Raw genomic sequence first — 16,964 nt, forward strand, 5'->3', positions numbered from 1 at the left:
GAAAGTACGGACAAGGTGTCCAGTTGTTCTCAACAAGAAAAGAATCTTCCCTCCTAAGCGGCTGTTATGTGGTACTAGACGTATCGAGGACGGATACAGAGACATAGAGAGGGTGTCGAGTTAAATCGCGCAAACGTTCAGGCAGTCCGAGGAATCCGACGGTGAAAGTGAACATCGAACATGGAGAAGAACATGATGGAGGGGCCCATCCGTCCGCGTCGCCTTCTAACGTCGTCTGCGACAGTCAGGTAGTCAGAATCACTCAGCGGTAGAGGTTGCCGCCCGACCGGCAGGATTCGAGGCCCGGAGTGTGTGTAAGGATTGGTATGAAGAATTGATGTCCTTGATTCGCGCGCCAACCCAACCCTCCTCGTTCATTCGCTCGCTTCTCTTTCTCTCTCACTCTAAGCACATCTGACTTTTTCACCTTTCACACAGAAATACATAGAGAAACACACACACACTGGCCACATACACACAAAACGAAGAAACTATTTGTCACCTATCCTTTTCCTCGTTGTTGCGTATAGATGACCCGTATGATGCGTGTACTTTTCGGATATGGATATGCAGAACATAACGCTGTAACGGAGATTGCGATCGCCTCCGTCTGATGGGTCGGTGAAAATGGGTGAAAGGGTATATTGAGAGTGTCGAAAGCAACGTTTTCTCAAATGAATTCGGCAATCAGATATATAAATTAGGTGTCAAGTGGTGATAAACGAATGAACTAGTGGGAACGGACGGGAAAAGTCACTAATGATAAGTTTTTTCGATGCTCTGATCTTGAATTCTAAATTTTCTGTCGAATCGGTCAGGAAAAAATCTTCATAAATAGATTTGGACTGCATTTTTTAAGGAAAAAAATATGGCTGAGTGTTGTGACTTGCGTGAAAATGAAAATATGAATGGAGCAGCATTCTGGAAGAAAATGAAAAAACATAATCATCTGATTCTTGAGAACAAAAGTCTCAGTTGAATAAAGTTTTTAGAGAAAAAGTCGGATGAGCAGAAAATTTCAAATGAATGTGATTCTGAAGGGTAATGGAACAGTGTAAACTTCTATGAATCATTGAATAAAAAAGCGATGCCCAGTTACACTATCAGTAGTGCTAATCGATGTTGGGACTCCGCCCGCCCTGCTTATCGGCCCGAAATATTGGCATATTTTATGACTCAGAGGGGAAGTTAGAAGTTGACAACTGACGCCTCTGTACTGGGAGAGGAAATGGGTTGAGGACAAAAAAATAGGAAAGGACAACACAGAAAAAAGCGATCAATTGAACGACAATACTCGGGAAAAGACAGAGCGAATTGGTGAGGTCTAGCGGAGCGGCTTCTTCTCTCCATGATGATGTTTACCCTAACGATTTATGTTATAATTCTCTTTTCAAGCCCAGCAGCCTACTATCCGACTATGACGGGAGACCTTCTTTCCTCCCACATAAGCATTGCCGAACAATCATGTCTGAACAGGATGATCAGCGGCGACACCGAACATTAGGCGTCTTCTCCGAACTGACGACAGAAAGAGTGAATGATACACGTGGAGGCTCGTTGCATGCAAATATCTCACATCTACAAACATTTACCCTTTTTCTTTCAAGACGAACTATTAGACATGCATATTCATGAACAGAAAACATTTAGAAGATTTTAGCGAAAAACATTTTTAGATTTCAACACTGAAACGATGACTGAATCAACACTTTGAATAGTATCGAATGAAATGTTTTGGTCATCGAAAACAAACAGGTGACAACCGACGTATCGAACGGGAGAACGGCTGAGTGAGAGGGTTTTAGATTGAAAAAGCGAAAGATTCAATTCACAACTCGACACCCAAAAGAAGCGACAAAAAATGAGTGTGGATGAGCGTCTACACGAACGACATCAAAGGAACAAGAGAGTTTGAATGAATAGACAGGGCCGAAAGGTAAATGTAAGGAAATGGGGGAAAAGAAATAAGAAATCGAAAAAGAAATTGCTGCCACGCGCAAAGTCTAGACCTCCAGGGTTTGTTGTTCGCCGACACAATGGCGATTGTGGTGGCACATCCGGAAAATGACCTTGCATACACAAAAAAATGCAATTGTTTGGAGGTAAACTGGCAGATCTAATGGTCAGCTCAAACAACTATCTGTAAATACAACACCAACTGCTTCTACCACTTAAAACTAGGTATAAATCAAGAACAATTCGGGAGAAAATATTAAACCCAGCCCATTTTCAGTAATGAATCATACCATGGTCATGTCACTCATTTATAAATAAAATGAGGGGTAGAACTTGATTATTCCTCTCTAACTCTCTTTCATTCATCACAATTCGGTTCCCGTTCTAAGTCATCCTCACATACACATCATGAAGCATTAGTTTTGAGAAACGACGGACATTTCTTGATGAAACGAACACATCGCCATCAAACGAGTGGTGTGTAGAAAGAGATAGAAGGATATAGGGAACGAAGGATAAAAGATATGTTTCTGCAGTGGTCAAAAATTGAAACAAACATACAAACGAAAAACCCAAAAAAAAAACCGAAGAAAAGATCGAGAGGATGCTCTGGAGAAGGACACTCTTTGAAAATAACACTAAAACAATAAGTTTGGAGAGCTGCGACTCCTTGTCCGTTCTCATAGGTTGTGTCTCTGTTTGTTTGCGTTTCAAAAAACTGATAACAAATGACCAATTCCACATTGAGCACATATTGATAATTACTAGCGGGGGAGGTGTGAAGAACAAATTGTAAACTAACAAATAATTAGGAATGACACAAAAAATTTTGCATGAAAATATAAATGAAGTGATTTACAGATTTGCAAAATATTCGACTAGTTTGAAAAAAGAGAAAGAGTTGAATAAGGTATTCTGAAACGCCTCTCTCATCAGAATAGTCGATTTACACACCTTCAATTATCCAGTGAATAAAGGTAGTGTGGCCTGATAAAAGTATGCATATAGGCGGTTCAACTATGCAAGACAGATCTACAGAAGATACCACGGGTTGCGAGAACAACAGTGAAGACCCCTTTTCTCGGGAACGATACAATCTACATATCTTCTAACAACACGGTGTTGAGGGAACATGACCGTGGAGGTATATAGAGGTGAAGTGAGACAAGAGGGCGATATAAATTTTCAGATAAAATGATTCGCATTCCGTAAGATTCTCGAATATATAGGTCAAGAGATTTGATCGAGTTTTTGAGAGGAAGAGGTACAAGGTATGAATTTGAAACGTTTCAAAATTGACTAGAGATCATGGGGAGACAAACTTATAGTGTTCAGAGTGAATCTTAGAAAATATTCTTAGTAGTTGAATAATTTTAAAAAATAAATTATTTTTTGACTTGAGTCATCAATAGAAAATGATTTTTGACTCAAAAAGTAACGCTCCAAATTTTTTTTATCAAATGTTAGTGATTTCAACTATTGTTTCAAACAAACTACAAAATAAAACAAAAAACAGATTATTTCTGTTTTTCACATTCAAAGCCACATCAAATATCGATTGGTATTGGGCAGAACAATATCACTGTGATTTAGTCTGATTAACATAATGCGATTTGTCTTGTTAAATTTTATAAATGGTTTAGGCGGCAACTGACTGTAAACATAACATCAAAACTGAATTGTTGACTGTTCAAAAGTAGAATGATACGTGGAAAGTATTCTTCAACAAAAGATGTGGAAAAGCGTGAGAAAACAACGAACAATAGTGTCAAAAGTGTCTCTATTACACGATTCAACATTTGAGTGAACAAAAAATGAAACGAAGAAAGTGAAAAAAGGAGGGGAACGTTAAAATATAGGCAAACATGAAAATAATCGACTGTGAAGGGCGAGCCAACCTGGGCTGGTGGCCCGGGAAACTAGAGGGTTTCCTTGTTTGGCTGTGGGTGGTCTATAGACAACGGATTCATCCGAGACGCAGAAGGTAACAGACGGGAGAGTATGCGACTGTTCGGGAGGGCCAGTCGTTTGTAGACGATCTGCTGTGACCGCAAAAACAGAACGAGGCCCCGAATAGTGCGCAGAGAAATTGCTGTGCTCGGCTATGGAGAAGAGGAAGGTTTTGTGTATGTGTGTGTGCTTGTTCAAATAGGTGTGTGCAGCAACCCGCAACGGGTGACCGGCCAGCCGATCGCGCACTAGCCGTACAATTTGATGGAATATATGGAGCGATAAGGGAGACCATAAACAGGACTGTGAGAGAAACACGAATATTGACTTCTCGTCGCAACCTTCATTGAAATCTCTCCGGGTGTCCGCCACCTGTTACTAGTGATGGGCTGTGAGGATTACTGAGAAGATTTGATGTTGGTTGCGTCACGTCATCTCATTAATTATAAACGGAGACAGTTGGATCAACACCTGCCTTATTATGGAAAGTCATTGCTTAACGCGATTCCAAATTAAATTTGAAAAGGATACCCAATTTATGAAGTTGAGTAACTTTGAGTTTATGTTTGTTGTACTATTTTCATTCCTGTTTTTTTCGTCCTCATTACCAAGAAATGTGTCTTTGCTAACTGATTAGTAGATAGGTCTTCAATAAAATAACGTACTCTCTTAGATGGGTTAAGAAAGTCTAACTGATTGAATGAAACTTTTTGACAACTAACTAGAGATTCCATTAATTCATACAAATTTTTACTCATCAGAAGTTTTACTCACATTCAGAATTTCCAATAAACCGTTTTATTTATTTATTTCACTTTTCAAGAGCTTACTTATACAAAACGTTTTTCCTCGATTCCTCTTTGATTTTTGCTTGATTTTTGGTCTGAGTGAATCATTATAAAAACATTTGTTGCCCAGAATCGGCAAAAGGAGAATCGTGATGATGTTTCATGTTGTATGTTTCGCAATGATTCAGAAAGGAGCCAAAAAAAGCCGATGCGAGAGAAATCAAATCATGATTCTCAAAAGAAAAAAACCAACTAAAAAGGAAAAGAAAAAACAAAAGCGTTAGAATAGGGAAAGTTTTCTATGGTGGCGGTCGGAAAAGCTGGGAAGAAAAAAAAAACGAAAGGGACTGACCACCATGAGTACTAAAAAGAGTGATAAATTGCTCAGAAAAAGGAATGGAACAAGAGAAGCGGAAAAAGAGAAGTCGGAGAGAGAAGACCATGAAAAACAGAAAACTTTCGACTTTCGAGAAGTTTCAGGAGAACTGCGAAGCTTCACACATGTTCGAGTAGGATAAAAACTGGAAGATCCGTTAATTGTTTACTGTGGAAGCTAGCAGTAAGATGAAGAGTGTGAAAAGCTGAAAGCTACAATATAACATTTGAAATTCATTTGTTTCCGAGATCAACATCAAAATATTGGAAAGTGACTCATCAAAAAAAAAACAAATCCCAGAATAAAGAGTGAAACTTATAAATAAAACCCTCGCAAGCTATTTCCAACATAAATTTTTAAAAACATGCAGAGAACCTCAATGACTTCAGCAAATACAACAAGACTATCGGGAAACTAACGAAAAGTTAAAACTGCACCTCCAGAATGATGAATGAGGAGTCCAATGCACTCAAACGACAGAAGAAATTCATGCGAAATAACCGGATAACGAGGGACGGGAACAAGATCTTCTTTTCTTATTTGAATGGCCCCAAGAGTGAAGGAACACGCTCTCTGCGTCTCCCATCGTTTCCTCCTCCTTTCTTTCTCCGGAGAATATGCTCATCGTAGTCGTTGCGCATTGATTTTTGCACGAACGGATCCTCCGTGGCTACTTCTTCACTTCTTATTTCACGCTGGCCGAGTAAACGAGAAAAAGTTGCTGTCCATGGAGCTATGGAGTCCCTATTTATCAAAATAGTATGCATTGGTTGTCTCATTACATGCTTAACAGTGAGTGAATCTTTTATTTTATTATTTAAAAGTCGAATACTGAAATACAAACTCCGAGTGTGAAACTCGAAAACAAATTTTAGGTTTACTACGAAGAAGTTTTGGAGTTTGTGAAGTTTCAAGCCTATGGGAACCCGTACTGGTTGAATGTTTCGCAATTGGAAGAATGCATTTGTGATGGAGGAAAAACAAGGAATTGTTATCCACATCCCGATGACTCAGGACTATGTGGAAAATGTTTCGCAACATGCCCAGAAGTGAAAACAGAATTTCCAGAAAATATCGGCAAAAGGTTTGAATTTTTTAGACTACAAAAAAACAAAAAGAGAATAACAGGAGCATAACATTTCAAACAGATCAATCGACTAGTCATGAAAACTCTATCTTAAAAAGTAATAGTGAAACCCAGAAAAGTCAAACTGACCTTGCAGACCCTTAATTTCTTTTGAAAAATTGATGAGGCAACGGGATGTCGCCACCTGCTCTATCTTTTTTCTTGTTGGACAACGGACGCCAACTGACCTCGCGTACCTCGAAAAACAAAAAAGTCGTTATGGTGAAGGTTTCTGCAAGTTTCTAAGTTTCTCCAACTAAAAAACATAGAATATAAAAGTGAGAGGTGCTACCAGGAGTTTTGGCTGGGACAGCTAACTACGACAAAAAACATGGTTTATCGAACTACTAACTGAGAAAAGTAAGAATTCATTCATGTTACAAACAAATTCAAAGTATAATAATTATTTTTTAAGTACTTGATTTTCGTTATTGACAGTCCAAAGTGAATACATGTCATAAATTATTTCTAAAAAAATACAACTGTTCTGTTAGGGAGTCCAAACATTTTTTGAATAGCGGCTGAAGCATAGTTGATTCTAATCCGTAGCTTAGGAATTTTCCATTCGATAGATCTTGACGTGAAATTCTTTAAACTTTTACTTTTTTTCAAATTTTTCTACATTGCACAGTCTCCCAGACTCCGAGTAAGAACTGCAAAGAAATTTTTGATCTACCCTCATGTAACGAAAATTTTGAGAAATTAGCAGGTCTAAAACGTTATTACTTTAATTTTTAGCGTAAAGCTCAAGCTCGGAAGTAAGAAAATTTCAGTTTTAGAATTACTCTGAGAGCATTATCCAACCATTCAATCCAAAAAATTCTGGTTTCAGATACTTTTTCGAGTCGAAAAGTCAATTTTTCATTTTGATTTCGGAAAAATCTACGGAATTTTTTCATTTTTCAATATTATCCAACGAATGATAGCTCAAAACGTTCGCCTTAGATTTGTACACATTTCTGTAGGACGGTTTTTCAATTTGCTCATTAGTTTTCGAGAAAATAACAAAAATTTGAAAGAAATTCGGAATTTGAAAGATTTCTCGAAAACTAATGAGCAAATTGAAAAACCGTCCTACAGAAATGTGTACAGATCTAAGGCGAACGTTTTGAGCTATCATTCGTTGGATAATATTGAAAAATGAAAAAATCCCGTAGATTTTTCCGAAATCAAAATGAAAAATTGCCTTTTCGACTTGAAAAAGTATCTGAAACCAGAATTTTTTGGATTGAATGGTTGGATAATGCTCTCAGAGTAATTCTAAAACTGAAATTTTCTTACTTCCGAGCTTGAGCTTTACGCTAAAAATTAAAGTAATAACGTTTTAGACCTGCTAATTTCTCAAAATTTTCGTTACATGAGGGTAGATCAAAAATTTCTTTGCAGTTCTTACTCGGAGTCTGGGAGACTGTGCATTGTAATATTTTTAAAGAAGCATTTCATTCAATCGATCCATTAATAATTAAAAAAATCTTTCTTCTCGAGTGTGTTTTTAGTTATCTTTTACTGTAGAAATCCCTTTCTCACGTTTCATTTCCCAATTCAACTTTCGACTTTGATTCGTCCAAATAGTCTCCTTTAGTTTTTCACAATCTAAGAATGTATCAAATTTTTGTCGCCTACACCGCCTGCAAATATTTAAACTTCTGATCTATCAACTTTTCCGGTCACATGAGAAAAATTATTTTTGGGAAGTTCTTGTATCTCTAGTGTCACATCAATCTGTGAACGTTAAATATATCAACAGAATGGAAACGATCTTGCACGTCCCAATTGAGGAAGCACGCATATCGTATGTTTGGTAATGACAGAGATCACAGATTTTGATATGAGTGATCTTTAGAATTATAATTTGATAGTCACAACGCTTCCTACGAAAGTGAGTGTAGTAGACAATAACAACAATTCATCATTTTATTGGACAATCAAAAATTAAAAAAATTTTTTAGGTCCGATGAACTCGTGTTTGGACTTTCTGCTTCAATGAATGACGTGAATCGACTTCTGGTGCTAATTGCTTCCATCCATCGGAATTTCCCAACGACAAAGTTGATTATCTTTGATCATGCCAATGGGGTTCGTTCAGTATCTGTTATTCCACCCGACTTTTATCACGTCGAGGTCATTCTTTGTCAGGGAAAACCGTCAAACCCAGTTAATTTTCTTCGTGTTGTGTGTTGATGAGTGGTGAAGGATAGAGAGAAATGGGAAAACTTCATATGATACCACGATTAATACGTCGCTGCAATTGAAACCCTTGTTGGGTTTTGACAGTGAAAAGTTTGAAAACATTGGGAAGAACGTGTTGTGAACAAGTACAAAGTATAGTTAGCAGATCAAGAAACATAAGTTATTGCTTTTTCAGACAGCGCTAGAAAGTCAATTGATCAGTATCCGAAATGTGGAAGTGGTGAACTTCAAGAACCGTGTGGATGGAAAAGCTGCCAACACTCCATTTTATCTGCAGGTAATTTTCTGAAAATATTCAGGAAACAATGTTAGAACATCTACAAAATACACTGAATGAATGAAAATATACATTTGATACTAACAAAAAAGAATTCTTAGCATAAATGTATTTAGAAGTACAGATGATAAGTTAAACGCAGGTTTTCAAGAAATCGAGCATTAATCAACAAAATCACATGTTTCCTGACAGTATAACACTTTTGCAATATTATTGTTAGTTGTTATACAATTTTCAGAAGTTGATTGTATTTAGAATAGTGTCTAATTATAGGTGATTGTTTTGACAAACACTTCATGATTTCATGATTAGTTGTTCATTAAAAATATTTTGACCTACAGTAGTAAACATGATATCACTCAAGCTAAAACTGAGAATCGAATACATTTTTATTGGAATGAATCATACCCGATAAGGCATGATTCAATGATGACAAAACTTTTTGAACCAGCCATCCTTAAGATCAAATGGGTTCAAAACCACTTTTTTACAAACGTAGACGTCACTAGCACAGTGATCTACAGTGCTAATCAGAACGGGAATACGTCACAAGTGTACTGGAGACCAAAAACATTGTTCACACGTGTGGACTGCAACCAAGTTCTTGATTTTCGTTATTATGATTTCAGGAAATCCTCGCTCATTATTCAAATGTTCTGTGGTTAACCCATGACGTGGAAATTCTCAATACAAAGCTGATGCAAGCCGGCCCGTTCAGAAGGTCGTCCAAATTTGATGTCACATACATTTCACATGATAAGCGTCGAAAAGTCACGTCTTCTGGTAGAAACCGATCGTTCTTTGGGCGATCACTAAATTGACACAAAAGATTACAGGCTATCGTCCGTACTTCCCCACCAGTTCATTGATGCCTCACTTCCCGATGGCCATTTTGCTGAAGAATGAAGCTAGAAATCTGATCAGATGGTAAGAAAACTCAAAGAACGATTAGGATTCCCCCTCATTTAAAAATCCTTATCAAAGTTTGTGTCTTGAATATGATAGTAAGGACTGTAATGTGTGAAAGTACAAATTCTGGTTTCATTGAACATTCGCATCTTACATTTTCTTCTTCTTCTTCAAAAGTCGTCAACGATCGAATGATTTTTTGAACGACAATCTTTTGATGCGACGACGAAAACACGGTCGATCGTGACGTCTCCCCAATGTGTACGTTTCAGGGTGGAAAAATGCGCGTTGACACCCGAATGCTGGAAATGTGATACATCATCAGGCATGATTGAAGATTGCACATGGATGGTGTTACATCAAGTGGCGATAGACGCCGAGCAGTTTCGATTTCTGGGAGACACCAATGGGTCCATCAATAAACAAACGTGGGGACCGCCGGAATGTGACTTCTACTGTACGTTATGGCTTGTCAGCATCACGATAGTTGCAGTGGTGTCATTTGGAGTTTTAGCATTGGTGCTGCTGAAAAATTCTACAAAGAAAACAAAATGATAACCGATATATTAATCTCTGACCAAACTATTAACTGGTATCTAGGCAATTACACTTTCAGATTTTTTTTCTGCAATAAATACTTCTTTTAATACTGATATATTTTGAAACTAAAAATAGCGTTCACAACTAAAACGTGATATTATGAAAATCACGTTTATTCCATGTTCGACTATTCAATGTTTTTTGTCTCGAACTTTAAAAGTTCATAGACAAAGTCACTGATCAATTTTTTAAAATAACAAGTCCCATTATTTTGACACTGAAAAATCCTCGACCAAAGACAGAAAATACAGGTTCTCGTTGTTTACTCCTTGCCATCTTCTTCCCATTCTCTGAAATAAACTGAAAAGAAAGCTGAAAATCGAGGCTTGAATACAATTTGCATCATTGTCGGATCAAATGGTCTGTATTGTATCGTAATAGGGTTTCGTAGAGGGAGATTGATGACAAAGCCCAAAGTTTAAACATCTTCTTTTCTCTGTCTTCTCGTCTATACCCCTCGTGTGACAGTATGATACCACCCTTTCTGATAGTGTATGAAAGAAGAAGTCGTCGTGTGCCCCTCTCCAATTATATTTCGTCTTTTGTTTTTTTCTCTCAATTCTCTGATATCATATCTTCTATTTAAACCGGCGCATATGTCAGTTGTAAACTATTATCTCCACCTCCTCCTCAATTCTACACTTCCGTATTTGGGCCCGGCCAGCCGTCCAGTTCTTGAAGTGTCCCCCCAACCTTCAAAAGTTAACGATCATCACAATGTTGGCACAGATTCTCCGTCAGATTATCTTCTTCAACCTGATTGTCGCAGTTGTCTCATCAATGAGTCTTCTTGACGCCTACAGATCCGAAAAGCTAACACGCCGTCGGATAGGAATGCAAAATACCGATTTCCGTCCAATCCTTCATTTACGCGGAGAAGATGATTGGGTTAGTCCATAGTTCTCAAATTCAGTTTGTTAATTTTTTGAATTTCAGCAAAAACAAATCAACGACAACTTCTCTCCAAACCAGTTTATGGATGAAAACGGTATCGTCTATGATATGGACCCAACCATCAACGACAGAATTTCCACATTTTTCAATAGTCAGAGAATAACAAACAGCAGATTTGGAAGAAAGAAGAGAAGTCTCATCTTCCCAAAACTTTTCGTCTGATTTCTCATTTTCATTTTTTATCATCACAATTTTATCTTTTTGATTTTCTCATTTTCATAGTGTACTCTCGATTTGACATGTTCTCTAGTGATGTGTTACGGGTAAATCCTAATGTACATCTACCAACATGCTAAGTCACTCTCCCTCACAAACAATATATTCTATTCGATCTCAAAATGCTTTCTCTCCCAATGATTTGAATTCCATGATGTATTTTCCTCATAATAAATAATCACATTCATTACCATATAAAAATCAGAACAACCTAAATAAATATAAAAAATTTGACGATTACAGCAAAATAACGACAGACCATAAGTCAAACTTAAGACATTAGAAAGGAAAAATACTCGAAGAAAGTGACGCAGTGTGATAGAGATGTCAAATGTCAAACATGATCATCTCGGCCAGATGGAACCCGTATACAGTAACATTAGGGTGTATGGGACAAAAATTAAAGAGAAAAGACCATGAAAAGAAAGAAAAAACACTGAATAGAAGTAAATGACAATAAGGACAGACAGGTATCATTTCGCTTGATATTTAAAAAAACCGATCAACGGTGTGTAAAAAAGTTCACGGGTGGGTTAGACGACCGACTCGTTGCTAATTTTGAGAGAAAATTTGTCCGAGCCCGATTTGGCTTGCTCTGTCAAATTGAAGAACGGAATGCTAGAAACGGTGCAGACGAGTTGTACTCCATAATCGACGTCCTGAAAAAGAAAAGAATTGTTATTAAGACGTTGTTTCTATTTCATCAGATTTAAATGTGAATTACTTATTCTGGATGATACTGTAACCTATTTCAAAATTAAACTGATAACCCAAGTTTCTAGGAAATTCTAGAAACAGTTTGTGAAGGGTAGTTAACTTTACTCAATATAAGCATAATTGCAAAATGAGAACTCATGATTTCAAACAGCGAAATTACTCACCGAATTATGCGATTTCAGCACTAAGTACGTTCCATGTTGAACACCGGAGCTCACGGATTCATCACAAATCACGGACCACTTTGACTCCCCAACATTCTCTCGGTGAGGTAGTCTGTCACTGAAGAATCGTTGGAGGAACGTCCGATGGGATAGCTTCAATGTCAGACATCTTTCGATATGTCTGGTGACTTCTGCAGATGGATGTCTCGACTGAAGACGTGTAGTCTTCAAATACTTTGTGAGAGGTCTGACAATCCAGGTGAAGACGTTCTGAGCAGCGGTGAGGGAATCCATTTGGTTGTTGATCCCAGTCTTCTGAACTCCGGTAGATTCAGCTGTGTTTTGGACATGGGAGAACGCATCTTCAGCAGCAGCCATCAGACGGTACCTAGAATAAATATTAATTATGATAAAGTTTTCAGAATGTAAACTAGGGTGTTTCAAGTAACCATTTTAAAAACTCACTTTCTCTTTTTCACACGCTTCTCAAAGTCAACTTCTTCTTGCATAACTTCATTATATCCGCCAATCCGTCTTCTAGCTGCTGCTTCCATCAAAGCACGAGTGTTGACTTCACTGACAGTCTCTTGTCCTCCAAACTGCTCGATGTTATACATTTTGAAACCAGCAGTGCCACCTTGCATTCCAGATTGTTTGGCTACTGCCGTCTGTCTAGCATTGTCGAGATGAATGTTGAACGATGAGAATCTAGTTGTGTAGAATCGAAGAATCTCTGTTGCTGCTTCTTGAATGGATCCTGCTCCAATGTTCAGTGTGTGCATTTCACCATCTGGATCACGGACTATTGTAACGATGAATTGAGATCGAAGACGTCGGAGTTCCAAAAGTACAACCGAGAGGTAATGTGTCCAAAGAAGAGCATCCAAGAGTGAGGTGGAATACGAAACCTGAAACCGCAATGAGTAAATTTTGTTGCGTTTTGCAGAATGAAGACAACAAAAATGAAAAATGAAAAACTTACAATGTACTTGTAGTTGTCGTATCTTTCCAACATTATTCTGACAATGTAGAAAAGCCAGAATGCAAACAGGATGAACATTACCAAGAAGGTTAGTGCTGCACGTACAAAGTATAACCTTGGCATGTCAGCCATTGCTTTTCTCCAATAAAGAACGCCAATTGCAATTACCAAAAATATTGTTTTGATTGCCATCAGGAACAGGAGACCTTCACAATCGACCTGCAATCCATCATTTTTTAATTCGCTTCAATTGGTTTCCCAACTACTCACGTCACATTGAATTGCCGGCATGCTGAAGCCAAACTGTGGTGCGATAATTGGCAGCGAGGACATTATCGGAGCGCTGACCACCGATATAATGCATAGAAGTGACGAAGCCAGCAGCCAAACAAATCGAGTGCACCTGAAATTCAAATTTCAAGATATATAAAAGTCACAGAAATTAGAAATTACCTTCGACCCATCACTCGTCCCATTGGTGCCTGGTAAATCATTTTTTCTTCCATCGTGTAAGAATCAGTTGTCATACCAGTGAGTACTGTAGTGTTGTCTGCCCAATCTTCATTTGGTGGTGCAATTTTCTGACCCTGAAATTGACAATAAGAGGTTTATTTAGGATTTGAGTATTATTCGATAAGATAGTATGGTCCTTAATAAAGAGTTCAAACATAACGTTTGAAAAACCGATAAGACAGCAGTTCACCCTACTTGCTCATACCAAGATAATAAGAGTTAGAGTAGTTCTTTGTGTAAATGCAATAGATACAAAAAATCATTCAAAACTTTTGTACCACATTCCCACACTGGAGAATGACCACTAGCCGTAACTAATATTAAGCAAAAATGAAGCAGTGCTGGTTTTCGTTTCAATTTTTTACAAAATTTTTCACTTTGACTCATCAATTTCAAAGTTATGGGAAACATTCCCAGATGTGAACAACGACAATAGTGCTTTGTTATAGTTGTCTTCATTTTGAAGCCTACAAAACTAAATATTCTCACCTCACTGGCGATTGCAGAAAATTTTGGAATGAAGGGTTCACCAATTTCTGATTGTGCATATCTCGGTCTTAGCTGCTTTTTATGCCCTTCATATCGAAATCCTCCAACACAACTCCTCGTGTCCTTCGGTAGTTTCCTTTGATCGAGGTAGGACATGTTGCACCTGAATATTTATAAAATATTAAAATAAGTCTCTTGGAATAAAATACGAATTACGAAATATAAGGACATAGTTAACATGAAACGGAAAGGAAGTGGACTAAGATATTCAAGGGACCAAATGTATGAACGAATTGAGATATAAAACGAGCTTCTATGAGTCGGGTTGCGCACACGCCGTCATAACATTTTCGTTCCACTACCCGAAGCACACACCCTAACCACAAGTAAACGATCCATCCACGATCAATGACAAACGAGCGGACAGAGGGAGACTGAGAAGACGGGGGGACCCGAAAAGAAAATAACCTCTAACACATTATGCATCGTCCTCTTCGTCTTCTTTGACTGCTTGCCCCAGACGTTGCCCATTCGGCCTGTGTGCGTATGAGTGGCGTGGTCAGAGGAGGGGTGAATGGGAGGATGGTGAGCGAGCGTGTGTAGCCTTCCGTTGTCTTCCATCGGTTAGACCACACCAGATGCGGGACATTTTTCGAAAAACGGACCGGACTCCTAGAGCTGGGTCGGCTTTTCCCAATGGTCGTCAATTACACCACGACACTCATTGCTGATTTCAAAGAGCGTATCTGGGTATGTACCAAGAGAAAAGAAATGAATGACGTCCATTCTGGTGTATATAGAAACACCGATTGGATATATTGCCCAACTTAAAAAGTGGTCAAATGGCAAAATGTAAAAACATAAAAAGTCGGAAAAACAGATAATAAATTCAAATGTGTTAACGTAAAGAAAGAAAGTCGGCGGAGAAAGAGAACCCAGAAAAACAATAAAATTAGCATTAATCCGTTAAGAAACCAAGAGGGATAAGTGGAAATAAGACGGCACAATGACGAAGATGAGTGGGTGCAAATGGTGAGAGGTGGAGGTAAGCGCAAACCACACACAAAAATACTTCGCCAAATATCGGTTGTGGTGGGAAAATGGTGGAACGGTAGTCTCCATAGAGCGAGGTTGCAACAGTCTCGCCATAGGCAGGTAGGATCAGATGGTCCATAATCAATATTTGTTGTCTAATTATTTGGGGGTCACACGTAACATACTTTCTACAGTAACACCAGTGTGGGATTGAATTGTTTTTAGAATGAACCATAAAGTTAATTGCAATTAGAAAAATGGGATATTTTCTAATTTTTAAGCTTAAAATAGTTCGGAGTTATTGAAATACAGATATCGGTATTACAATTGGCTGGTAAGCGGAGCTAGAATTTATAAACCGAAGTTTATGACTTTCACAACAAACATTTCAAACATCAAAAAAAATTGCATTTCAGTATTCGATTTCATCGAAATGCCAAACTAAATGACACCGACACCGTGAGAATTGATTACGTGAAGCGGGAGGCAAATAATTTAAATAAAACATTCGGTGGGCCAAACTAATCGGAGCATGGAGGTGAATATTGAGCAAGTTGGAGGCCATGAACAGGTCATTCATTTACTAAAAAAGTACGGTAGCCCATGTGAATGAAAAAACGGAAACTTATTGTTCTCACGACCTTTGTTGCACACAAATACCGTCTACAGTTGCATAAGGTAGTGCATGCGGCATTCAAATTAATGTCATGCGTGTTTTATTTTTAGTGAACACAGTTATTTAGGTTGGTCCCAGGGACCGTCCTATTTTATCGGAGGTCTAATGATAATTACTGCCGGAGAAAATTGTGATAAAGATAAAGTTTAAAGTTACGACCAATTCAGAAGAAAACAGAAGAATTGTATAATTTGAGATAAAATCTCCAAAGCGCCGATTGAAAAGGTGGTTGAAAACAGTGTTTGAAAAAAATACAGTCATTTTTCTACGGAAGAAAAACATGACCTCGTTCTATTCATCGATCAAGATTTAGATTTAGAGCTAGTACGTATAAAGATATGAAATATAAAAAATGAAGAATTGGAAAGGCTTAATAGTGCTTCTATGAATCACGATCTCAGAAAGCTGTGGTGACCCCCGGCGGCCCCAGCTAACACCTGCCATTCATTTTACGGCTTGTCTGACCTCACAATGTCCTTTTAATTCTTTTCCTCAAAAAAATCGTTACACTTTTATGGATCTATTCTTTCGGTTGTGTGTTCCCTTTAAGTTTTTATTTCATACCAAACCAGTTCTCAAAAAGAAGGTCGGGAAAAATGTGTTGTTCAGTAAGCTAGTACCACCATGATGTCAATTGTTTTCTTCCTTTATTAGGGCAATGGCATCTTTTTAAATGGTATCCCAAGAAATTTCTCGAAGTTGTGTTCTGTTTGATGTTCTAAGTTAACGTCTTCAGGCAATGACAACAATTTTGTATTTCGAAATGGTCCATTTCACTTAAAACAAGTACTTCTATTGCCATTGTTAACATTCCTGACTGATTTCCTGACGCAATTTGCATTTTCCTGTTCCCGATTCTTACGTCCCGCATTTTTCTATTTTTCCGTGAACCACACCCTTGATCCCTTCCATATCAGTTAGTGTCTTCTCAGTAAAACCAATATATTGCAACAATTTGCGGTTTCATCCTTTATCCGAGCAATCCATCACTTTGTAGAAGGTCATATCATCAGTAGATCACGGAGGCGGGGACCATCGGAGATATA

The 16,964-nt window shown here is 38.0% G+C and overlaps 3 protein-coding genes across 3 annotated transcripts; 2 read left to right on the forward strand and 1 right to left on the reverse strand.

The window, feature by feature from the left end:
- Nucleotides 1-5,805: 5,805 nt before the first annotated feature.
- GCK72_023848 (uncharacterized protein) lies at nt 5,806-10,127 on the forward strand (the record flags this gene model as incomplete). Its single annotated transcript, XM_053735588.1, has 7 exons — nt 5,806-5,862; nt 5,946-6,154; nt 8,146-8,272; nt 8,562-8,663; nt 9,293-9,446; nt 9,500-9,590; nt 9,845-10,127. The coding sequence occupies 7 exons, from the start codon at nt 5,806-5,808 to the stop codon at nt 10,125-10,127; spliced, it is 1,023 nt and encodes a 340-aa protein (XP_053579154.1).
- A 762-nt stretch (nt 10,128-10,889) lies between these two features.
- Nucleotides 10,890-11,288, forward strand: GCK72_023849 (uncharacterized protein; the record flags this gene model as incomplete). The annotated part of the gene is made up of 2 exons (XM_003109721.2): nt 10,890-11,060; nt 11,109-11,288. The coding sequence occupies 2 exons, from the start codon at nt 10,890-10,892 to the stop codon at nt 11,286-11,288; spliced, it is 351 nt and encodes a 116-aa protein (XP_003109769.2).
- Nucleotides 11,289-11,875: 587 nt separating this feature from the next.
- On the reverse strand, nt 11,876-14,363 carry GCK72_023850 (uncharacterized protein; the record flags this gene model as incomplete). Its single annotated transcript, XM_053735589.1, has 7 exons — nt 11,876-12,001; nt 12,224-12,611; nt 12,689-13,131; nt 13,206-13,424; nt 13,476-13,608; nt 13,659-13,792; nt 14,208-14,363. The coding sequence occupies 7 exons, from the start codon at nt 14,361-14,363 to the stop codon at nt 11,876-11,878; spliced, it is 1,599 nt and encodes a 532-aa protein (XP_053579155.1).
- Between the last annotated feature and the right edge of the window lie 2,601 nt (nt 14,364-16,964).

This window comes from Caenorhabditis remanei, chromosome X, assembly GCF_010183535.1.
Source record: "Caenorhabditis remanei strain PX506 chromosome X, whole genome shotgun sequence".
NCBI lineage: Eukaryota > Metazoa > Nematoda > Chromadorea > Rhabditida > Rhabditidae > Caenorhabditis > Caenorhabditis remanei.